Source organism: Vigna angularis, chromosome 2, assembly GCF_016808095.1.
Source record: "Vigna angularis cultivar LongXiaoDou No.4 chromosome 2, ASM1680809v1, whole genome shotgun sequence".
In the NCBI taxonomy this organism is placed as follows: domain Eukaryota; kingdom Viridiplantae; phylum Streptophyta; class Magnoliopsida; order Fabales; family Fabaceae; genus Vigna; species Vigna angularis.
Window position 1 is genome coordinate 52695414 of NC_068971.1, and position 17116 is coordinate 52712529.

At 32.0% G+C, this 17116-nt stretch overlaps 2 protein-coding genes and 1 long non-coding RNA gene across 3 annotated transcripts; 2 read left to right on the plus strand and 1 right to left on the minus strand.

The window, feature by feature from the left end:
* Positions 1 to 1463: 1463 nt before the first annotated feature.
* Positions 1464 to 4813, plus strand: LOC108320747 (uncharacterized). The gene is made up of 3 exons (XR_001831409.2): positions 1464 to 2062; positions 4436 to 4466; positions 4550 to 4813. It is a non-coding gene; the product is annotated as an uncharacterized LOC108320747 (long non-coding RNA).
* Positions 4814 to 9731: 4918 nt separating this feature from the next.
* LOC108320749 (purple acid phosphatase 15) lies at positions 9732 to 12689 on the plus strand. Its single transcript, XM_017552266.2, has 7 exons — positions 9732 to 10158; positions 10349 to 10540; positions 10656 to 10989; positions 11100 to 11317; positions 11466 to 11656; positions 11884 to 12168; positions 12352 to 12689. The coding sequence occupies exons 1-7, from the start codon at positions 9867 to 9869 to the stop codon at positions 12475 to 12477; spliced, it is 1638 nt and encodes a 545-aa protein (XP_017407755.1). The 5' UTR covers positions 9732 to 9866; the 3' UTR covers positions 12478 to 12689.
* LOC108320750 (PLASMODESMATA CALLOSE-BINDING PROTEIN 3) lies at positions 12629 to 16732 on the minus strand. The gene is made up of 3 exons (XM_017552267.2): positions 16326 to 16732; positions 16195 to 16246; positions 12629 to 12940 (listed from the first exon to the last, which is right to left on the minus strand). The coding sequence occupies exons 1-3, from the start codon at positions 16627 to 16629 to the stop codon at positions 12748 to 12750; spliced, it is 549 nt and encodes a 182-aa protein (XP_017407756.1). The 5' UTR covers positions 16630 to 16732; the 3' UTR covers positions 12629 to 12747.
* Between the last annotated feature and the right edge of the window lie 384 nt (positions 16733 to 17116).

A 17116-nucleotide genomic window follows, 5' to 3' on the forward strand; every position in this document is an offset into this window, starting at 1 on the left:
TTAATAATAATTTAAAAATAACAAGATTAGATTATTTTAATATTAAAATAATAAATATAAATAATTTTGGATTGTTACAATTATTTTTATTTAAATTAAAAGTTGATATACAGTGACTTTCATTTAAACAAAATTTAAATAAGTAAGAAAAACATTCATAATTAAATTAATTGCATTTGAGAAGTCAAAACACTAATATAAACCTGCATATTTAAAATATAATTAATTTAATTATTGGATGTAATTAATTTTTTACATCAAAAGTTATTTAAATTCTACAAATAAATTATTTATCATTCAGATTTAAGAATTGTAACTTCAAATTGCTTTCATCTTATAATTAAAAGAAAAAGTTCATTTGTTCAAATGAGTGAATGCAAAAAAAAAAAACAGCGTTTTTTTTATATAAACAGTAAAGTATATATATAATTTTATTATTTATTTGTACATATAATTAACTAAAAATATGAAATAATATAATTTAAAATATTTATAATTATAAAAATAGTGTTAAAAAATATGAAGTTATTAAGTTATTTTAAGATAAAAATAAAATATATTAAATGATAATACCTAAAAAAGTGAACTTACATTTGTTTTATGTGATTGAGAATTCTTAAAATTAAATAATTTGAAATGTATAGTAGTAAGAGATGATAAGTTTGATATTGTTATAAAGAGAAACATCACTTTTCATGTAATTTAATAATGAAAATTAGATTTTAGTAGATGTCAATAGTAAGAGAGTATAACATTCTAATTTAAAAATTAATTGCAAAGTGAATGGTGATATCTATATAAACCCTATTTCTTTAAGGGTTTCTTACTCACTTAGTGTAAGATCCTAGTTGTAGATGTTATGGAATGTTTGACTTCTCTGGGAAGCTTATATATTTTATAGTGTACTGGATGATCGGACAACCGCTATGGTAAGAAAAGAAGATGTCCTGCAAGGATGGTAGGTCTGCGACAAGCAAAAACCAATCCCCGAGATTAAGGTAAGTCTAGATTAAGGGTAATAGATTATGATTGGACCGATATTAAGACATAACTAATCTTGAGCCTATGCCAAAAACTATAAATATGGGTCAAAGGGGAGAGGTAGGTGATTACATTTGCTGTGCATTTATTACTGTTACATTAAATTATCGAACCTTTAACAAGTACGCCTCTGAACGGAAGAGCGAAACAGGAGACTAGGAAGCAAAATTGTGGAAAAGAGCAAATTGTGAAGATGTTTGGTAACCGCAATCAAAATATATAGTATATTAATAAAAGTGTTATGTTATTTAAGGGTGGAATAAAAGGTCTTGTAGACATGTCTTAAAATAAAATAAGAATTGGTGAAGCTAAATTCGAAATTTGCAAAATAAGAGTTAAATAGCTATTAAATGAGTGTAATATCTACAAAATTAGCTTGGCCTAGTGGTGATGTGTTGTGTGCTTGTTTGTGTGCCTGTTTGAAAAGAAAAAAAAGAAAGTAAATAAAAATGCAGTAAAAGAGTACTTATTCCATACGCTGATGCATTCCTCACGAGCCACATCTTCATTCTCGTTTGAACCTGACGACCTCAGCATCAACTCTCGAGCTTTCTCTCTCGAGCATCATTCCTTCCGCGAGAGCTTCTCCTTCTCGAGACCACAGCTTCATCATCCATTCACTATTTCCTCATCACAGAACCCTAATCCATCCATTTCCACCGGTTAGTTCTTCGATCCATGCCTTTAGTTAGGGTTTCTGCCTCCTCACACCTTTTCCGCCATTTTTGATCGATTAAACCTCCTCTCACCGTTTAATCTTCACTTCCCACCGATTAAACACCATTTCTCACCGATTAATCTGTACATTTAAGGTTTCCTCCGCCAATTAGGGTTTTTCCCTTCGCGCCTTGGGTTTTCTATTTCTCTGCTTCTTTCCGCTGCCTCGTCTGCTTCATCTATTTTTTCCGCTGCGATCGAGGAGTCCAATTCGCTCAAGTTCCGTCTTCTCCTCGGAGCACCGTCTATCAAAGGGCATAACTAGGTAGAAGTGGTTGCATCGTGAAGAAGAGCACGTTTTCAGGTATGGGGAGTTAACTTGGCTCGCTTTTAATTGTGGTTTTGGTCTGAATGCGTGGTGAATGATGTTCTGCGGTGCGAATGGTTTGTTCAATATTCTGTTTTTGTTCATATTGGATGGGTATGGATTGCTATAGCTGCTGAGATAATTTAGAATCAGTAAATATCTGCATTTGGAAGCAATTAATTAGACTTTTCAGTCACTTCTACGTTTCTACACATGATATATTTCATGAGTTGTGTGATGGAGAGTTATGGAAATTTTCGGTTAATAAGAAATTGTTGTTTGACTGGTTGTTTTAGTTAAGTTAAAGCTTCTGATGCATTGTGGTTTCGGGTTGTGAAAAGTGAATTCCCTTTGGGTTTTTAAACATGTTGAAATTCTAGGCTGATGAGTTGATATGATGTATGTGTTTTGGTGTAGTTATAATAACCATTATAGTGTTTAAATTCTGGAAACTTCCTGAGTAGAAAAAGGTTTGATATCGTGTGGGTACTGAAAATTAGATGCATATTTGGGTCTGGATGCTGTTCAGTAATATGTAGATTGGTTATTATGAAGTTAAGTTGCTGGAGTTTATAAAAACTGTTTTCTTTGGATTAACGGATTGGAAAACTACTTCATGTGTGGTGTTAATTCTTGATAAGAAAGTTTTGTTGGGTTTTAAAAATTGTAGAATGTTCAGGGATGCGTTGGTGATTATTTTATATGTTTTTTTTGGTGCATTTTAAATAAGCATATGAAATTTTAATTTCAAGAAAATCCAATCAGAAAAGAATTCTGACGTGAATTACATTTTGAAGCTAAGATATTCAATGTTATTTTAATGTTAATTTGGCTGATGTGAAATAAGGTGAATATGATTGGTAGGATTGAATGACCTGTAGTGAATTGTCAAATTGGATGATATGTATAAAAGAGAAGGACGATAGTTGGAAATGTTCAGAATCATGATAATTTATAATATTTTAATATAAATATTAGGAATGTTTGGTACGCTTCTTGGTTTAATATAAATATTATAATAGAATTATGGTTTAATATAATTATTATAATAGAATTAAAGGAAATATATTTTTATATTTTCGAATGCAGTGGGGTTTCAACATTGGAAATAAGTTATATTTTTTTAAAATTTTAGTGTGTAGATTCTGGACTGATTTGGTTAAGCATGTGTTGGTGGGTCTCGTTGATGGTATGATAGTTTATTTGAAAAAGCTTTTAGATAAGCATGAAAGGAATACAATTGTGGGTGTGCGTGAAATATGATTGAATAAAAGTGGTGCTCTAAGACGGTAGGTGCAGTGTTTTAATTTGAATGTTTGAATATGGTTTTCTTTTCCTTAAAATTGACGCATGGTAGTGTAGTGTGTCTTGTGGTAGTTGGTTCTAATTAGAAAATTAATTACAATATTCTTGGTATGGACTGTTTCGAGTTTTTAAATTGAATATGAATTAGTTAGATATTTTAGGATTTGAAAATATGGGCTGAAAAATTATGCAGGGAGGTGAGTATAACGTGTCTGGTTTTTTTCTGGTTATTGGAGTTGTATGGAGGGTTTCAGAATTCTTGGAAAGAGCTATTATATGTGAACTGTTAATATATATTAGAATGTGTTTTATATATGATTAAAACTTTATGCTTAAAATGATTTTGATATCTTATGTTATAAGTACTTGAAGGTGTAGTAATATAATTGGGTGTATTATTTGGTTAAGTCTTCTTTGATAGATGATGTGGGAATGAGCAAGTGTCAAGATTACTTTCAAGTGGTTTTAAGCTAGGGAATCCTGTTGGCTTGTAATTGTAGTACTAATGAGGCAAATTGAGTGAATAGTTGTGGCTGTGTGCATCCCAATTGTACTTTTGGTTTATGAATATGATGTTATTGGTTGATGACATTTTGACATGAGATTTGATCTGTGTGAATAGAAGAAGAGCCCTTAGTCTGTGTGATAACGATATAGTCTGTGTGACATGTATGTTTGTGGGACTGAAAGTTAAGGGTATTGGTTTTAAATAATTCTAGTTTGTGTGACGTTAGACCAGTAAGAGTAAAGTTATTGGTGAATTCAATTATTGTGATAAATTGAGAATATATTATAATTGTGGTTATTTACATAGCTCACCCATATTTTTGTATGTGTTGTGATGATTGTATACCAGAGTCAGGACGTTACACTCAGACTCAAACTCAAACATTGTTTCATTCTAAAGACATAGTCACTCATTATGACTAAATTCGTCTATGTGCTTCTTCTCATCTTTGTCATGACTTTCCTCACTCAATTTGATTATGTAATTCATCTTTCTCTCTTGTATTTTTTCTTATATCTATCTTATTCGTACTTATTCATCTAAAATTATTTGTGCAGGGTGGTGGCGAAGGGTCTCTTAAGGTCAAAGGTATTTACTCATCTGGTAAATTTTTTGAAAATTAATATACATGTGATGTTGAAATTGATTACTATATTGGTGAATTATTTCAGAATGTCCGAGTGCATGCAGCAATCGTTGTTCAAAGACTAAAAGTCGAAAAAGGTTTATGCACTACTGTTTTAGGTGTATGCACTACTGTTACATATGTTGTGAGGAATGTTTGTGTTCCCTCTGGAACCTTTGGCAACAACAAGCAAGAATGTCCTTGTTACAACAATTTCAAACCAGAGTGTCCTTAATCTTCATCCACAAATAATATTGAATTTGCTTGGTAGACCACACCACGAGAAATGAATTCATATTCATGCTCTTTTTCCCTTCTTCCTTTTTCTTTTTTCTTCAACATCTTACTTTCTCCACGCATAACAACCAAACGTGAATTAACAACACAAACCACCCCTTCATTTCGTCATATTAACAAACCATCATTTTTTTTTAATTTGTGAGATAATGTATACAATTGTTAGGGTAAAAGAATAATCAGTGTTGGATTGAAAAATTTAAGATGTTTTATATAATCTCACAAAACTTCAAACTGTCTATGTAAGGTAACGTATTCTAAATTAAACAATATTATAAATTTAAAGTTAAAAGTGAATAACAAAATGACAAATAAATGATGATTCAGTTGTATGAAAAATTTAATATTTAGATAAAATAAAATAAGAGAAATTAAATTTAATCTTAAGAAAAAAGAATTAGACATATTACCATATATTCTTCTTTACAGTAAAATAAAGTCTCATTTCTCTTTTTCTCTCCCTCTAATCAAATAGGAAAGATATTGAGAAAGTGAATCTTAGTTGAAGTTCGTGATTTCAAATTATTAGAATGTCTTAGTCCATCTCCTAATCTACCAAACTGACACGTCAGAAATAATAGTTCATTTTTAAAAACTAAAAGTTAAATAAAAAGTATTTTATAATTTTTTGTATTATATTATTACTTAAATGACACAATACACAATATTATTGAACATTTATAAATTAAGTTTTAATTGTTAATTATAATAATTTAATTTAATTTAATATGTGGAAATAATGATTATTTTAATTTCTTATTTGAAACATCATAAATTGATAAAACTATTAAAAAATATTTATAAAAGTAAATATGCTTTTAATATATATATATATATATATATATATATATAAGCATAAAAAATATAAAAAGTTGACAGGTCAGTCTCTAGTCCACTAATTAGTCCTTTTGCGTCAAGATTTTGACCTAATTTTTTAATTACAAGTAATGTATTTTGTTATCGAACGACACAGAACCTAGACAAAATAAATTGAAATGACTTGTTTGTGTGACTCCTATCATAAAACTTCCATAAAATAATATATATTATTTTTAAAGATAATAATAAGACCATCTTTATTAACAATTAGTAAAACACGAGTATGTATTATTTTTTTTATAGACAACAAAAATTAATAAAATTATAATTGTAAAAGTGAATATAAATAATTTTATAATTTTATTGTAAATACCTTTTTTATTTACTTTGTAAGTATTTTTTTAATTATAGATAATTATTTTAGTTTAAAAAATAAATAATTTCAAAAATATTCAAACGAAAAGAAAAAATAAATTTTGAAAAATAACCATTTAAATAATAAATTGACAAAATAGTTATTTTAATTTTAAAAAAAATTACTTAAGAAAAAGAAAAATTGAAAAAGAAAAATAAACACAAAAAGGATGAGTCTTTCTATATGTTAACATTTTTTTATAATGTTTTTATATCTTTTGTTTAAAAGTAGTTATTGACTAATTATTACTTGTACTACACTTTTTTTTAGGGATGTGAGTGTTATACTAATTTTCGATTTTTTTTCCCTCTCTGTATATATTAATGATATTCATTTTTTCAGATAATAAAAAATAATAAAATTATTATAATTGTGAAAATAAATTATAGATAATTTATATTTATTTTTTATTTTGTGAGTATATTTTTTATTATAGATAATTATTTTAATATTAAAAAATGCTTAAATTTACAAAATGCTTATTCAAAGAATAAAATTGATAAAAAATTATATATGCTAAAAGAAAAAATTCTTCTTTTAATATTAGAAATTTAGTGTATGTGTATCTATTTTTTTTTTTCAAAGCTAAAGACTTATTAGAAACCAAGAATACCACAAGTTTAATCTTCTACATTAACAAATCATTCGCATATCACCAATAAATTAAATTAACAATTTCACACGTCAATCAACTCAACAAAACGTACCAATTCAATGATCAAATTAGAGAATACCCAACAATCAAATTAGATCATAGGCATAAAATGTGTAAATATTAAGACTAGTTTTCTTTATCTTGGTTAAACATTTTCTTTATTAAGTTGCTCCTTATAACTCAATTTCTTATGAGATTATCTAATTATAATATTAATGTTGTGTTTATTTGAGTTGATTTATTGTAGTTGAAAAAAGAAATGCAGGTATCTTATAACTCAATTTTTTATGAGATTATCTAATTATAATATTAATATTGTGTTTATTTGAATTGATTTATTGTAGTTGAAAAAAGAAATGCAGGTATCAATGTTGTTTGGATGAGGTGATTTGCACTGATTTTGGAAGACTAATTTTTTAGATTGAGTTTCGACGGATCAAATAATGCAGAGAATAAAGGAGAAAGTCACGTCAACACATTTTAAATTACAAAAATATCTATCTCTTTTACACTATGCTCTTTTTACCTTTTTACCTTTTCAGAGTACCTTTTTTCTTTTTGACTGTCCAAACTTGCATTTAACAAACCCTCCAAAAATAATTTGATTAATTAAAACATAAACATAAAAAAATTAAACCACACAAAATTGAAGATTGGACCAAAACTTTTTATTTTCCAAAAAGTCTTGAATTTTGGAAAGTCTTTTTTTTAAAAGACAACATTATAATTTAACTTTGTTTCGATACGTGAGTCCATTGTTTCCTTTTCAACGAGCAATTGTTCACTTCCTATATTCAAATTCAATTCTTATTTTTCAATATCGATTGGTGGGACCTGTCAAGGTTTTTAGATGTCAAAGTTAGTTTGCTTCTAAAAGCCAGGTTGACATTGTAGTCATAAGTGTTCATAACGTGAAAAAAATAAAAAAAACTCTCAATGTGACTACTGAGAAGGATTCAACTACAAAAATCGAGGTCGACTTTTTGAATGAAGAGGATGAGTTGAACCTTTCAGTTGTCCCGGGTTATGACGAAGTACTTTATGAGGTTCGTGACTATATGACTCATATTGTCTTTGGGACAAACCGTTATTTTACGAGGCTCCCTGGTCCAATAAAAGGGAAACAAGGGAAGGACAATCTCGTCATGAAAATCTGTTCGGTCGGACTCTCTTATTGTAATCTTAAAATATCTAGTCTTAAACCCTTTAAAAGAATCCCAGAAGGGTTTAAATAACCACTTATTCCCCACGGAGGTCAACAACACCCATCCTCGCTTGGCGAGCGGCCAGACATGGTAGTAATGCAAGAAAACAGGAACTGTTGGAGTTATCCCCAAGGCGGAGCAAATTATCACGAAGGCTTGTATGCATGCCCATTCGTTCGAATGAAGATGGGTGAGGGCAATGCTGAGTTCGCGCAGTACGTCCCACTGAAAGTGGTGAAGGGCACTCGAACATACATTTGGGAGAAAAGGTAAGTATAAACGAAGAAGAAATCTTCGGTACTTGACCCCTTCCCTTGGTATACCCGTTCGCTCTTTTTGCAAACACCGAGTCTGATCAAACGCGGGTGCTCAATACACTGCACCACGTGCGAATGGTCAGCCCACCACTCCAGGTCCCTTTTGCGAAGGAAGCATGACGTGTAAAGACCGACCTCATGCGCCGCCCACCCATAGCCACCAATCACTGGGAAATCGCCAACAGGAGCAACCTCCTCATCATCAATATCGACACTGCTGGTGTAAAGGTCGATGGCTACCCCGTTGATAGTCGTCTCGCCATATGTGGGAGGGGATTGAGGCCGTGAGCTACTTTCTCGTTCGGATCCCTCAATATACGAAGACGACACAGAGCTTGGAGATAAAGGTCGACCACCCGAGCCCGCTGGATCCCCGCCACCTTTACCCGATGACTCCTCAGACGAGAAAATGGTGCACATTGCTCATTATTATTACCTGAATAAAAAAATGCAAAAAGGAAGTCGGACGGTATGCAGAGCGAGAAGAAGGAGAATAGTGAAAGTGACAGAACACCCACCACCCTATTTATAGGGAAGATTTTCATAACCGCCATCGCATCACCACTGTTAAAGACAAACATGATCAACAACCCAGATCACACGACCTTCTCACTGCTCGAGAGCGAGGCGCTACGCGCACGCGACACGTGTCTTCCCGCCAATTTCCCTATTCAAAATTCGTCGAATGGTCCTTCTCCATTACAGCCGACTACACCAATAGAGGCCCAAATAACAAATCCCCACATCAACTAGTGTTGTTTAAGGCTTGGGGGTCTGTGTACCGTAAGGCCGAACAGTCCTGGAACATACGAAGTAGCCTGTAGGTCCAAAGGTCATAAGATACCGACCAGACAGGATCAGGCCAGACGACACAACGTGATAATTAACTCTCCCAGATCAAAGATTAAGGTAAGTACTCATTAAAGGTAATGGGCCGAGATTGGGCTAAGATTAAGGTCTCACTAATCTCAAGTTCATCTCAAAAACTATAAATAAAGGTTAAAAGTAAGAGATAAGTGATTGCATTTACTGTGCATTAAATACTATTGCTCTGACTACCGAATTATTTACTGACTTAAGCATCGAAAAACCTTTGACAGGTACCCCTCCAGATGATTGGAATGAAGACGAAGACAAAGATACGACTACGCGAACGACTGAGAAGAGGAAATTGTGGAGGTGTTAAAAGTTACTTGACTCTCTACCCCGAAACAATTATATTTTTTAAACCATGCTTTCAAAAGATGTTTTTGAATTTTTCATATCGTGCATGCAAACATGTTTTTAGATTTTTATTTGCTTTTATAGGAATCTATTTACATAAATATTACGTTAATATTTTTATAGAATGGAATAAAAGTGTATATTTAATACACCGAACCGGTCTGTGCATGAAAGGTGTGACTGTTTTTTATTTCACAATGAAGATATATTCAAACTTTAAAAGCTTTAGAAGCAGAAAAGGAGAATTAAATAAGAAAAATAGTTTATTTGGGGCATTAAAAACGTTTCCCATTTTGTAATGGCAATACATAAAAGTGTTAGTACACAAGGAGTAAGGCACGAGGCGTGAAATGATTGATTCTGGGCTTTGTTTTCTGAGTATTTAAGCATAGGTATATGAAGTGAGTGATTGCACTTACTTGAGTACTGAAATGGGTTATTGGGTTAGATTGTGTTGGTCAGTGTTGTACTTCTCACTAATTTCACTAAGTTCAGCGATTGTTGATAATGACAATGATGACTATGAAGTTCCCATCCCAAGCACTCTGGATGGACCCTTCAAGCCTGTCACCGTTCCTCTTGATCAGACCTTCCGAGGAAACGCCATGGATTTGCCACACACCGATCCTCTGCTTCAAACAACCGCTCAAGGCTTCCAACCACAGCAGATATCTCTCTCCCTCTCCTCTTCTCATCACTCTGTTTACATTTCTTGGATTACAGGTACCACTCCCCAAGGAATTCATATCAATCCAGCTGTCACTTTTCTTGTTTTTTTCCTTCCTTCCTCCCCGTGACCCTTTTACTTTTATATCGATTAACCAATGCCTGTTCTTTTGCTACACCAACCACACTCACTCTCTACCTCCTCACCTTTTTCCTCACTCCACTATTAACAAAACTTTGTTTTCAGGGGAATTCCAAATTGGGGACAACATAGAACCCTTAGATCCTGAACGTGTTGCGACCGTAGTTCGATATGGAAGGTTCCGAAGGTCCATGAGTCACCGAGCCACGGGTTATTCCCTCGTTTACAGTCAACTTCATCCTTTCGAAGGTCTTCAGAACTACACCTCTGGTATCATACATCACGTTCGTCTCACGGGTACAACAGTTTCTGCAAGCTTCCCTTCTAAATTCTTACTAACCCACATGCATTTATGGTTTGAATGAATGAAATGAAGTGAATGAAGTTTAGAATTGTGTTGTATTTTCTGCAGGTCTGAGACCCAACACACTCTATCAATATGAATGCGGAGATCCTTCTTTGTCAGCAATGAGTGATGTTCATTACTTCAGGACTATGCCAGTTTCTGGCCCCAAGAGCTACCCTAACAGAATAGCAGTGGTTGGAGACCTGGGTCTTACGTACAATACCACATCCACTTTTGACCACATCACCAGTAACCATCCCGATCTTATTTTGTTGGTTGGAGATGTTACTTATGCCGATCTTTATCTAACTAATGGTACTGGGGCAGACTGCTATTCTTGCGCATTTCCTGACACTCCCATCCATGAAACGTATCAACCTCGTTGGGATTACTGGGGAAGGTCACTTTCACTTTCTTCATTACCAACCTTTTTCTCATCATTCTTCTTGTCTTCCACTTGGACTACCTTATCTTCGTTTTGGTTACAACTAAACTTCCTTGTTCATTCAGGTACATGCAGCCTCTGATTTCTAGTGTCCCTATAATGGTAATAGAAGGGGATCATGACATAGAACCACAAGCTGAAAACCAGACATTTGTTGCTTATAGTTCTCGATTTGCTTTCCCATCAGAAGAGAGTGGATCAACATCCACTTTATATTATTCTTTCAAAGCTGGAGGGATACATTTTATAATGCTCGGCTCCTACACATCGTATGACAAATCAGGTAAACTCTTGCTTCATCTTTTTCCTTTACTATCTTCCTCATGATCCGCATTCTTCGTGTTACTAGCATGGTTTTGACTTCACAAACCATTGCTGTTTACTTACATTTGTGTTACTCACAACTAGTGTCATCCGCTCTGTTATTGCAGGGGACCAGTACAAGTGGCTGGAGAGGGACTTGGCTTCTGTTGACAGGGAAGTAACTCCGTGGTTGGTAGCCACATGGCATGCACCTTGGTACAGCACCTACAAGGCACATTATAGAGAAGCAGAGTGTATGAGGGTAGAGATGGAAGACTTGCTATATAAATATGGCGTTGACATTGTCTTCAATGGACATGTAAGTGTATTATTTTACTCCACGTGAAATATCATCTATAATATTAATCGTGATCTCTATGGATGAAACAAACATTACTGAATTAAGAACTTTGTGTGAAAGGATATTTGTTGTTTTGCCTATCATTGTCCGTAATCACATGTAGATAAATTAAGAAGTGTTTAATAAACGCATAAACAATTGCATTTTTGTTAAGTTATGGTTTGTGCTTGCAAAATTCTTAACAGGTTAATGCGTATGAGAGAACAAACCGGGTATACAACTACACATTGGATCCTTGTGGACCTGTTTATATCACGGTTGGTGATGGTGGTAACAGGGAAAAGATGGCAACCACACATGCTGATGAACCTGGAGAGTGTCCAGAACCATCAACTACACCAGATGACTTTCTGGGTGGCTTCTGCACCTTTAATTTCACATCCGGCCCAGCGGCAGGTAACTTCTGCTGGGATCGACAGCCTGATTACAGTGCTTTCAGAGAAAGTAGCTTTGGTCATGGCATTTTGGAGGTATACCTCATCTTTCTTTCACCACTCTTCACACCTTTTTTATGGACAGAAATTGTTAAGACAGTGTTGATTCCTTCATGCTACAAGTTCAATAGTTATTGCATTCATATTAGAGCAACATGCCAACAGAAAACACGAATTGAGTAGGGCTTCAAACTAACTTGTAACGTCTTATATATGCAGGTGAAAAATGAAACGCATGCACTGTGGATTTGGCATCGCAATCAAGACTTTTATGATAGTGCCGGAGACGAGATTTACATCGTTAGGCAACCTCAAAACTGCCCACCGTTCAAGCCAGCTACATGATGTAATGTATTCAATCCTTTTAAAGACAAGTAACCCTTGAAATGCTTTACCCTCAATTTGTTATCTAACATGTAAGCTATACACAATTAAGAAGCCATCGTAAGAAAGCACGTTTAAACGGTTATGATTGTCTGAGAAACGGATGATTGACTTAAATTAAAGCTCTAGAAATGATATATTCAATCTCAATACAAGACTGGGTCTTCTAACTTCCGACATGAGAATGAAAACAATGGATATGACTAACACAATGTACATGTAGTTGCATCACTACACTACAAAAAAAGTGTCTCCTAGAAACAGAATGAGAAGAAAGAGTAAAAAAGATGAGGATATTGTGTTTGAAGTTGGGGTAGAATTTTGAGGGATTTGAGGGTTCACTCCTGCAACATCCCCGCCTTGGATTGGAGTAGTTGTTGTTGAGGAAGGTGTCGGCACTGTTGTATTTGTAACTTCAGCAGTACTAGACATTATTAATTATAAGATATGAAATCGAGTGAGTAAGCAATTATGAAGCATTCTACTACATCAAATAATCACATGCGTTAAATAATCACACCTCTTTTCAATTTCTTTTACGAAGCTTTCTTTCTCGCCGGACAAGAAAAAGATATGCAGCCCGTACTAACACGTTTTCTCTTGTTTGATTGAAGAGAAAATAATTAATTTCAAAATGAACTTCAAATTATCTCTCTCCTCCCCTTCCCCTGGCTCTCTTCAGTTCAACATTTTTTCTTTTATTGTGCAATCTTGAAAACTCTCCAATTCAAGAGTTATCCTAATAAAAACTATACAGTGATACTCATGACATTTTCCATAACCCATGGAAGCGTAGAAGAAACCATGGGGTTTTGGGTGTAAGAAGAAAGAGCCTCTGCAGTTTGACCTTTCAACTGTATTTGCGCCCATTTCTTTTTATCATAACAAAAAAGTTAGAAAAATATTTATTTAACAATTTTTTTGACAACCCTTTTAATAACGTATAGTTTGTGATTGGTGGTATAATCTATTATAAAAAAAGTTGTTAAAAAATATTGTTAACCCAAAAAATTATTCTTAACAGGTCATCAATGTGACAGACATATATCCTCGCATAAGTTAATAAAAAGAATTAATTTTTAATGTAAATATTAAAATAGATATAACAAATAATTTTTATAATTTAATTATTAGTATTTTTTTATTGTAAATAGTTAACTAAAATTTAAAAATAATTATAAAATTTAAAAGATTATATAATAAAATAATTTATATTAAAAAAAGTAAATTTAATAAAAAAAGGTACATAAAAAATTATTATAAAAGAATTACAAAAATTATTTTTTTATTAATAGGTATAGATAGTTTTTACTAAAATAAAAATAAAAAATCTTTATAAATTTATCGTAGATAATTATTATGTAGGTAATTGTTTTTAGGGTTAAATATGTTTTTGGTCCCTTAACTTTTAGCGAAAATTGGAATTAGTCCCTCTTTAAAACTTTAGACTAATTTAGTCCCTAAACTTTAGAAATGTGTGAATTTTGTCCTTTTAACCAAATTTTGTTAACTTTATTTGATGTTTCAAACGCATTTCTTAGTGAACATTGAAGCAAAAATGTGTCAAATGGTGTAAACAACTCAAATGCTATCATGAAACGCACTTGAAACATCAAATAAACCTAACAAAATTTAGTTAAAAGGACTAAATTTACACATTTTGAAAGTTTGGGGACTAAATTATACCAAAGTTTTGGAGAGAGACTAATTCCAATTTTCGCTGAAAGTTAAGGGACCAAAAACATATTTAATCCTTGTTTTTATTATAAGTAATTACTTAAATTTTAAAAATAGAAATCTAAAGGATAAAATACCAAAAGAGTAATAAAAAGAAATTTTTTTATTAATGCTATAATATTGGTTATTTGAGTTTAAAGGATCATAAACTAAAATGATGAAACGGGGATAAAAATTGTGAAAGTTATAGATTTTGCCGTGTATATTTTATTAAGACTAATATACTAATAAATTTATTATTGATAGTAACTTATATTTTACAAATAAAATTAATTTTCTTCAAAAGTTACTTATATAAAATGTTTCAGTTCAAGAGCGTTGCATTGTTTTGGTTTTTTTCCCCGAAAGAGATAGGGTCCTCAACCATTTATTTTGTTATTTCCTTTCATTTCAATTACATCTCTGATATTTCAATTGTACTTTTTCATATTTATTTTTTTTCGTTAACTTTGAAAATGTTAATCTAGTCTTGTATAAAAATTTAAACACTTTACATTCAAATATTTGAAAATTACACATTATTTGATATATTTTGAAATGAAATCATATTATTGGTTCAATGTAATATAATCCAATATTACATATAGATATATAGTATTAGTTTTGTTATATAACTCTTTAATAACGATTAAATACTTATTAGTTACAATTTTAATCTATAAATTATTTTTTTAAAAATAGTAGTTAAACTCTAATATTAATGGAATGAGTTTTTTTTAGATAATTAACTCATTAAAAAATAAATTTAAATAAATAATAATTTAAAACAATAAAATACTTATTTTAATTTAAAATATAATTAAATTTAAATAACATATATTTAATAGGTAAAATTTAAAATGTAATTATTTAAACTTAAAACATGTTTATTTAAAAAGTAAACACAAAAAAGGATAACTTTTTTTACATATAGATATAGATGAAGTAAAGATGCCTAGTTAGATAAAAAAAGTTTATTGGTGTAATTTTTTTAAAAATATTATTTAAGTAAAAAGTTTTACCAAATTTCAATCGATTAGATATTTACACTAAATCTAGGTTCAGAATTTAGTCATTAGGACTTTAATTAATTTTTCGTGTAAATTTTGGTCATTAAGACCTTAATTGTGACTTACAAAATAAAATAATTATCGTTTCACTAAATTATCTTTATACAGGAGTCACGATAAAAAAAAACGTCTTTTCAAAACAAAAAAAATATTTTACTTTTATAATTCAATATCTTATTTAAAATTCACGATCTTTAGTTTTTATCTAATCCAGAATTTTATTTCACATAATTAGAAGGTCTTAGATGTTAATGACTCCTGCAGTGAAAAATAGAAGATACATGCGGAAAGGAATGGAAAATAAATAAATATTTTTTTTCTTATTTAAATCTAATGGAAGATAAACTCAATATGAAAATACTCTTTAAGCAGAAAAAATATAACTGTTATCTAATTTTTCTTTAACATCAAATTATTTAGAATTTATATGATAAAAAATTAAACAAAAAGATATCTCTCGCGAATTTATTTTGAACAAAAATACATGATAATATCATAGTACTGATATAGAGATTGAATTAAGGGATTTAATCTTTAATTTGAGGGTGTTTTGGCCAATGCTCTGAGCCCTGTATTTGCTGAAGAGGATGAAAATGAACGGTTGGATTGCGTGGAATAAATGAGACAAATTAGTTGAGAAGCACGAGAGAACACAACGTACAGTCACAGAGACATCTGACCTCACCTCAGTCACGCATGCGTCTCGGTTCTCTCACACGCACAAACTCTCTCCGCCTGCACGTGAATTCAGACCTTTCCCGCTTCTTTCCCACTCATCAACCAATTTTCACTTTTAATCTTATCCATAATTTTTATTACTCTTGATTAATTTAGCTAGTTCGTTCGTCGGTGTGATTGATTACTTAACTAAAGATTAATTAAGATGACATACCTGGCGGTTGGAGTTTTGATTGCAGAGGACGGGTACATGCAAGATCCATAGCCTGTGTAAACATAAACAGTGAATGAGAAATTGGAAAAGATCATTGTAAACGACATGGTATAGTACAGAAGAGCACGCACTGGGATCTGTTTGGGCGATGGTGGAAGCGCCATCGAAGAGGCAGGCGTTAGAAGCTCTTCCGTTTCGTTGGTAAAAGCTGTTGAAGGCGTAGGAAGCGTGAGCTTGAAGGGTGTTGGGAGAGAAGCAAAGGCGGTTGGGCTGAATGGGAGCGCAATCGGCTCCGCCATCCCCACATGCAGAGTCCAATGCTCTCTGCAGTACTTCCTCGCTCACTCCAATCTTTGCCACGCACCAACTCCCTCCTCCCACCATCTCCATTACCATTGCCGTTACTGTAACCGTCACTGCCACCACCATTCCCATTCCCGTTGCTTTACTACTTCAGAAGTAAAGGATCACCACACTTCAATCGCACACTGCACAAAATGCACTACACACGCAGAAAGAGAAAGAGAAATAAATAACTAGCGAGGGACAGGTTACACAGGAGGCTCCATTTTCTCATATTAATATTTAGTTCACAAAAAAATGCCTTTTCAATTCCATATTAACATTTTGTTAAAATAATTTATTCTAAAATTTTAATTAAATCTCCTAGTTTCAATTAAATTTTTACTTTTTTTTTACGGAATATAATTTAGTCCCAATGTTAACTCACTTTATACATGTGTGTTTTTAATGATTTTTTTATTCTTTTTAAATTTTTAAAAAAATTATCAGGTGTTAAAGAAAGCATCTACGATGTGATAGTAATAGTGCGTGTGGCGTATCTAATTCCTAAGTTAGTAAGGACAAATCAAGTGGTGAATTTGTGCACTCTCAATTATATATAAATTTATCCTAAAACAGC

Bases quoted from the DNA above. Each gene is read 5' to 3' on its own strand.
- LOC108320749 (XM_017552266.2), top strand. From the start codon at position 9,867: ATGGGTTATTGGGTTAGATTGTGTTGGTCAGTGTTGTACTTCTCACTA. The intron at 10,990-11,099 runs GTCACTTTCACT...TTGTTCATTCAG, and splicing joins CGTTGGGATTACTGGGGAAG to GTACATGCAGCCTCTGATTT. The intron at 11,318-11,465 runs GTAAACTCTTGC...CTGTTATTGCAG, and splicing joins CACATCGTATGACAAATCAG to GGGACCAGTACAAGTGGCTG.
- LOC108320750 (XM_017552267.2), bottom strand. From the start codon at position 16,629: ATGGGAATGGTGGTGGCAGTGACGGTTACAGTAACGGCAATGGTAATG. The intron at 16,247-16,325 runs GTGCGTGCTCTT...ATGTTTACACAG, and splicing joins CATCGCCCAAACAGATCCCA to GCTATGGATCTTGCATGTAC. The intron at 12,941-16,194 runs GTATGTCATCTT...AATAATGTCTAG, and splicing joins ATCAAAACTCCAACCGCCAG to TACTGCTGAAGTTACAAATA.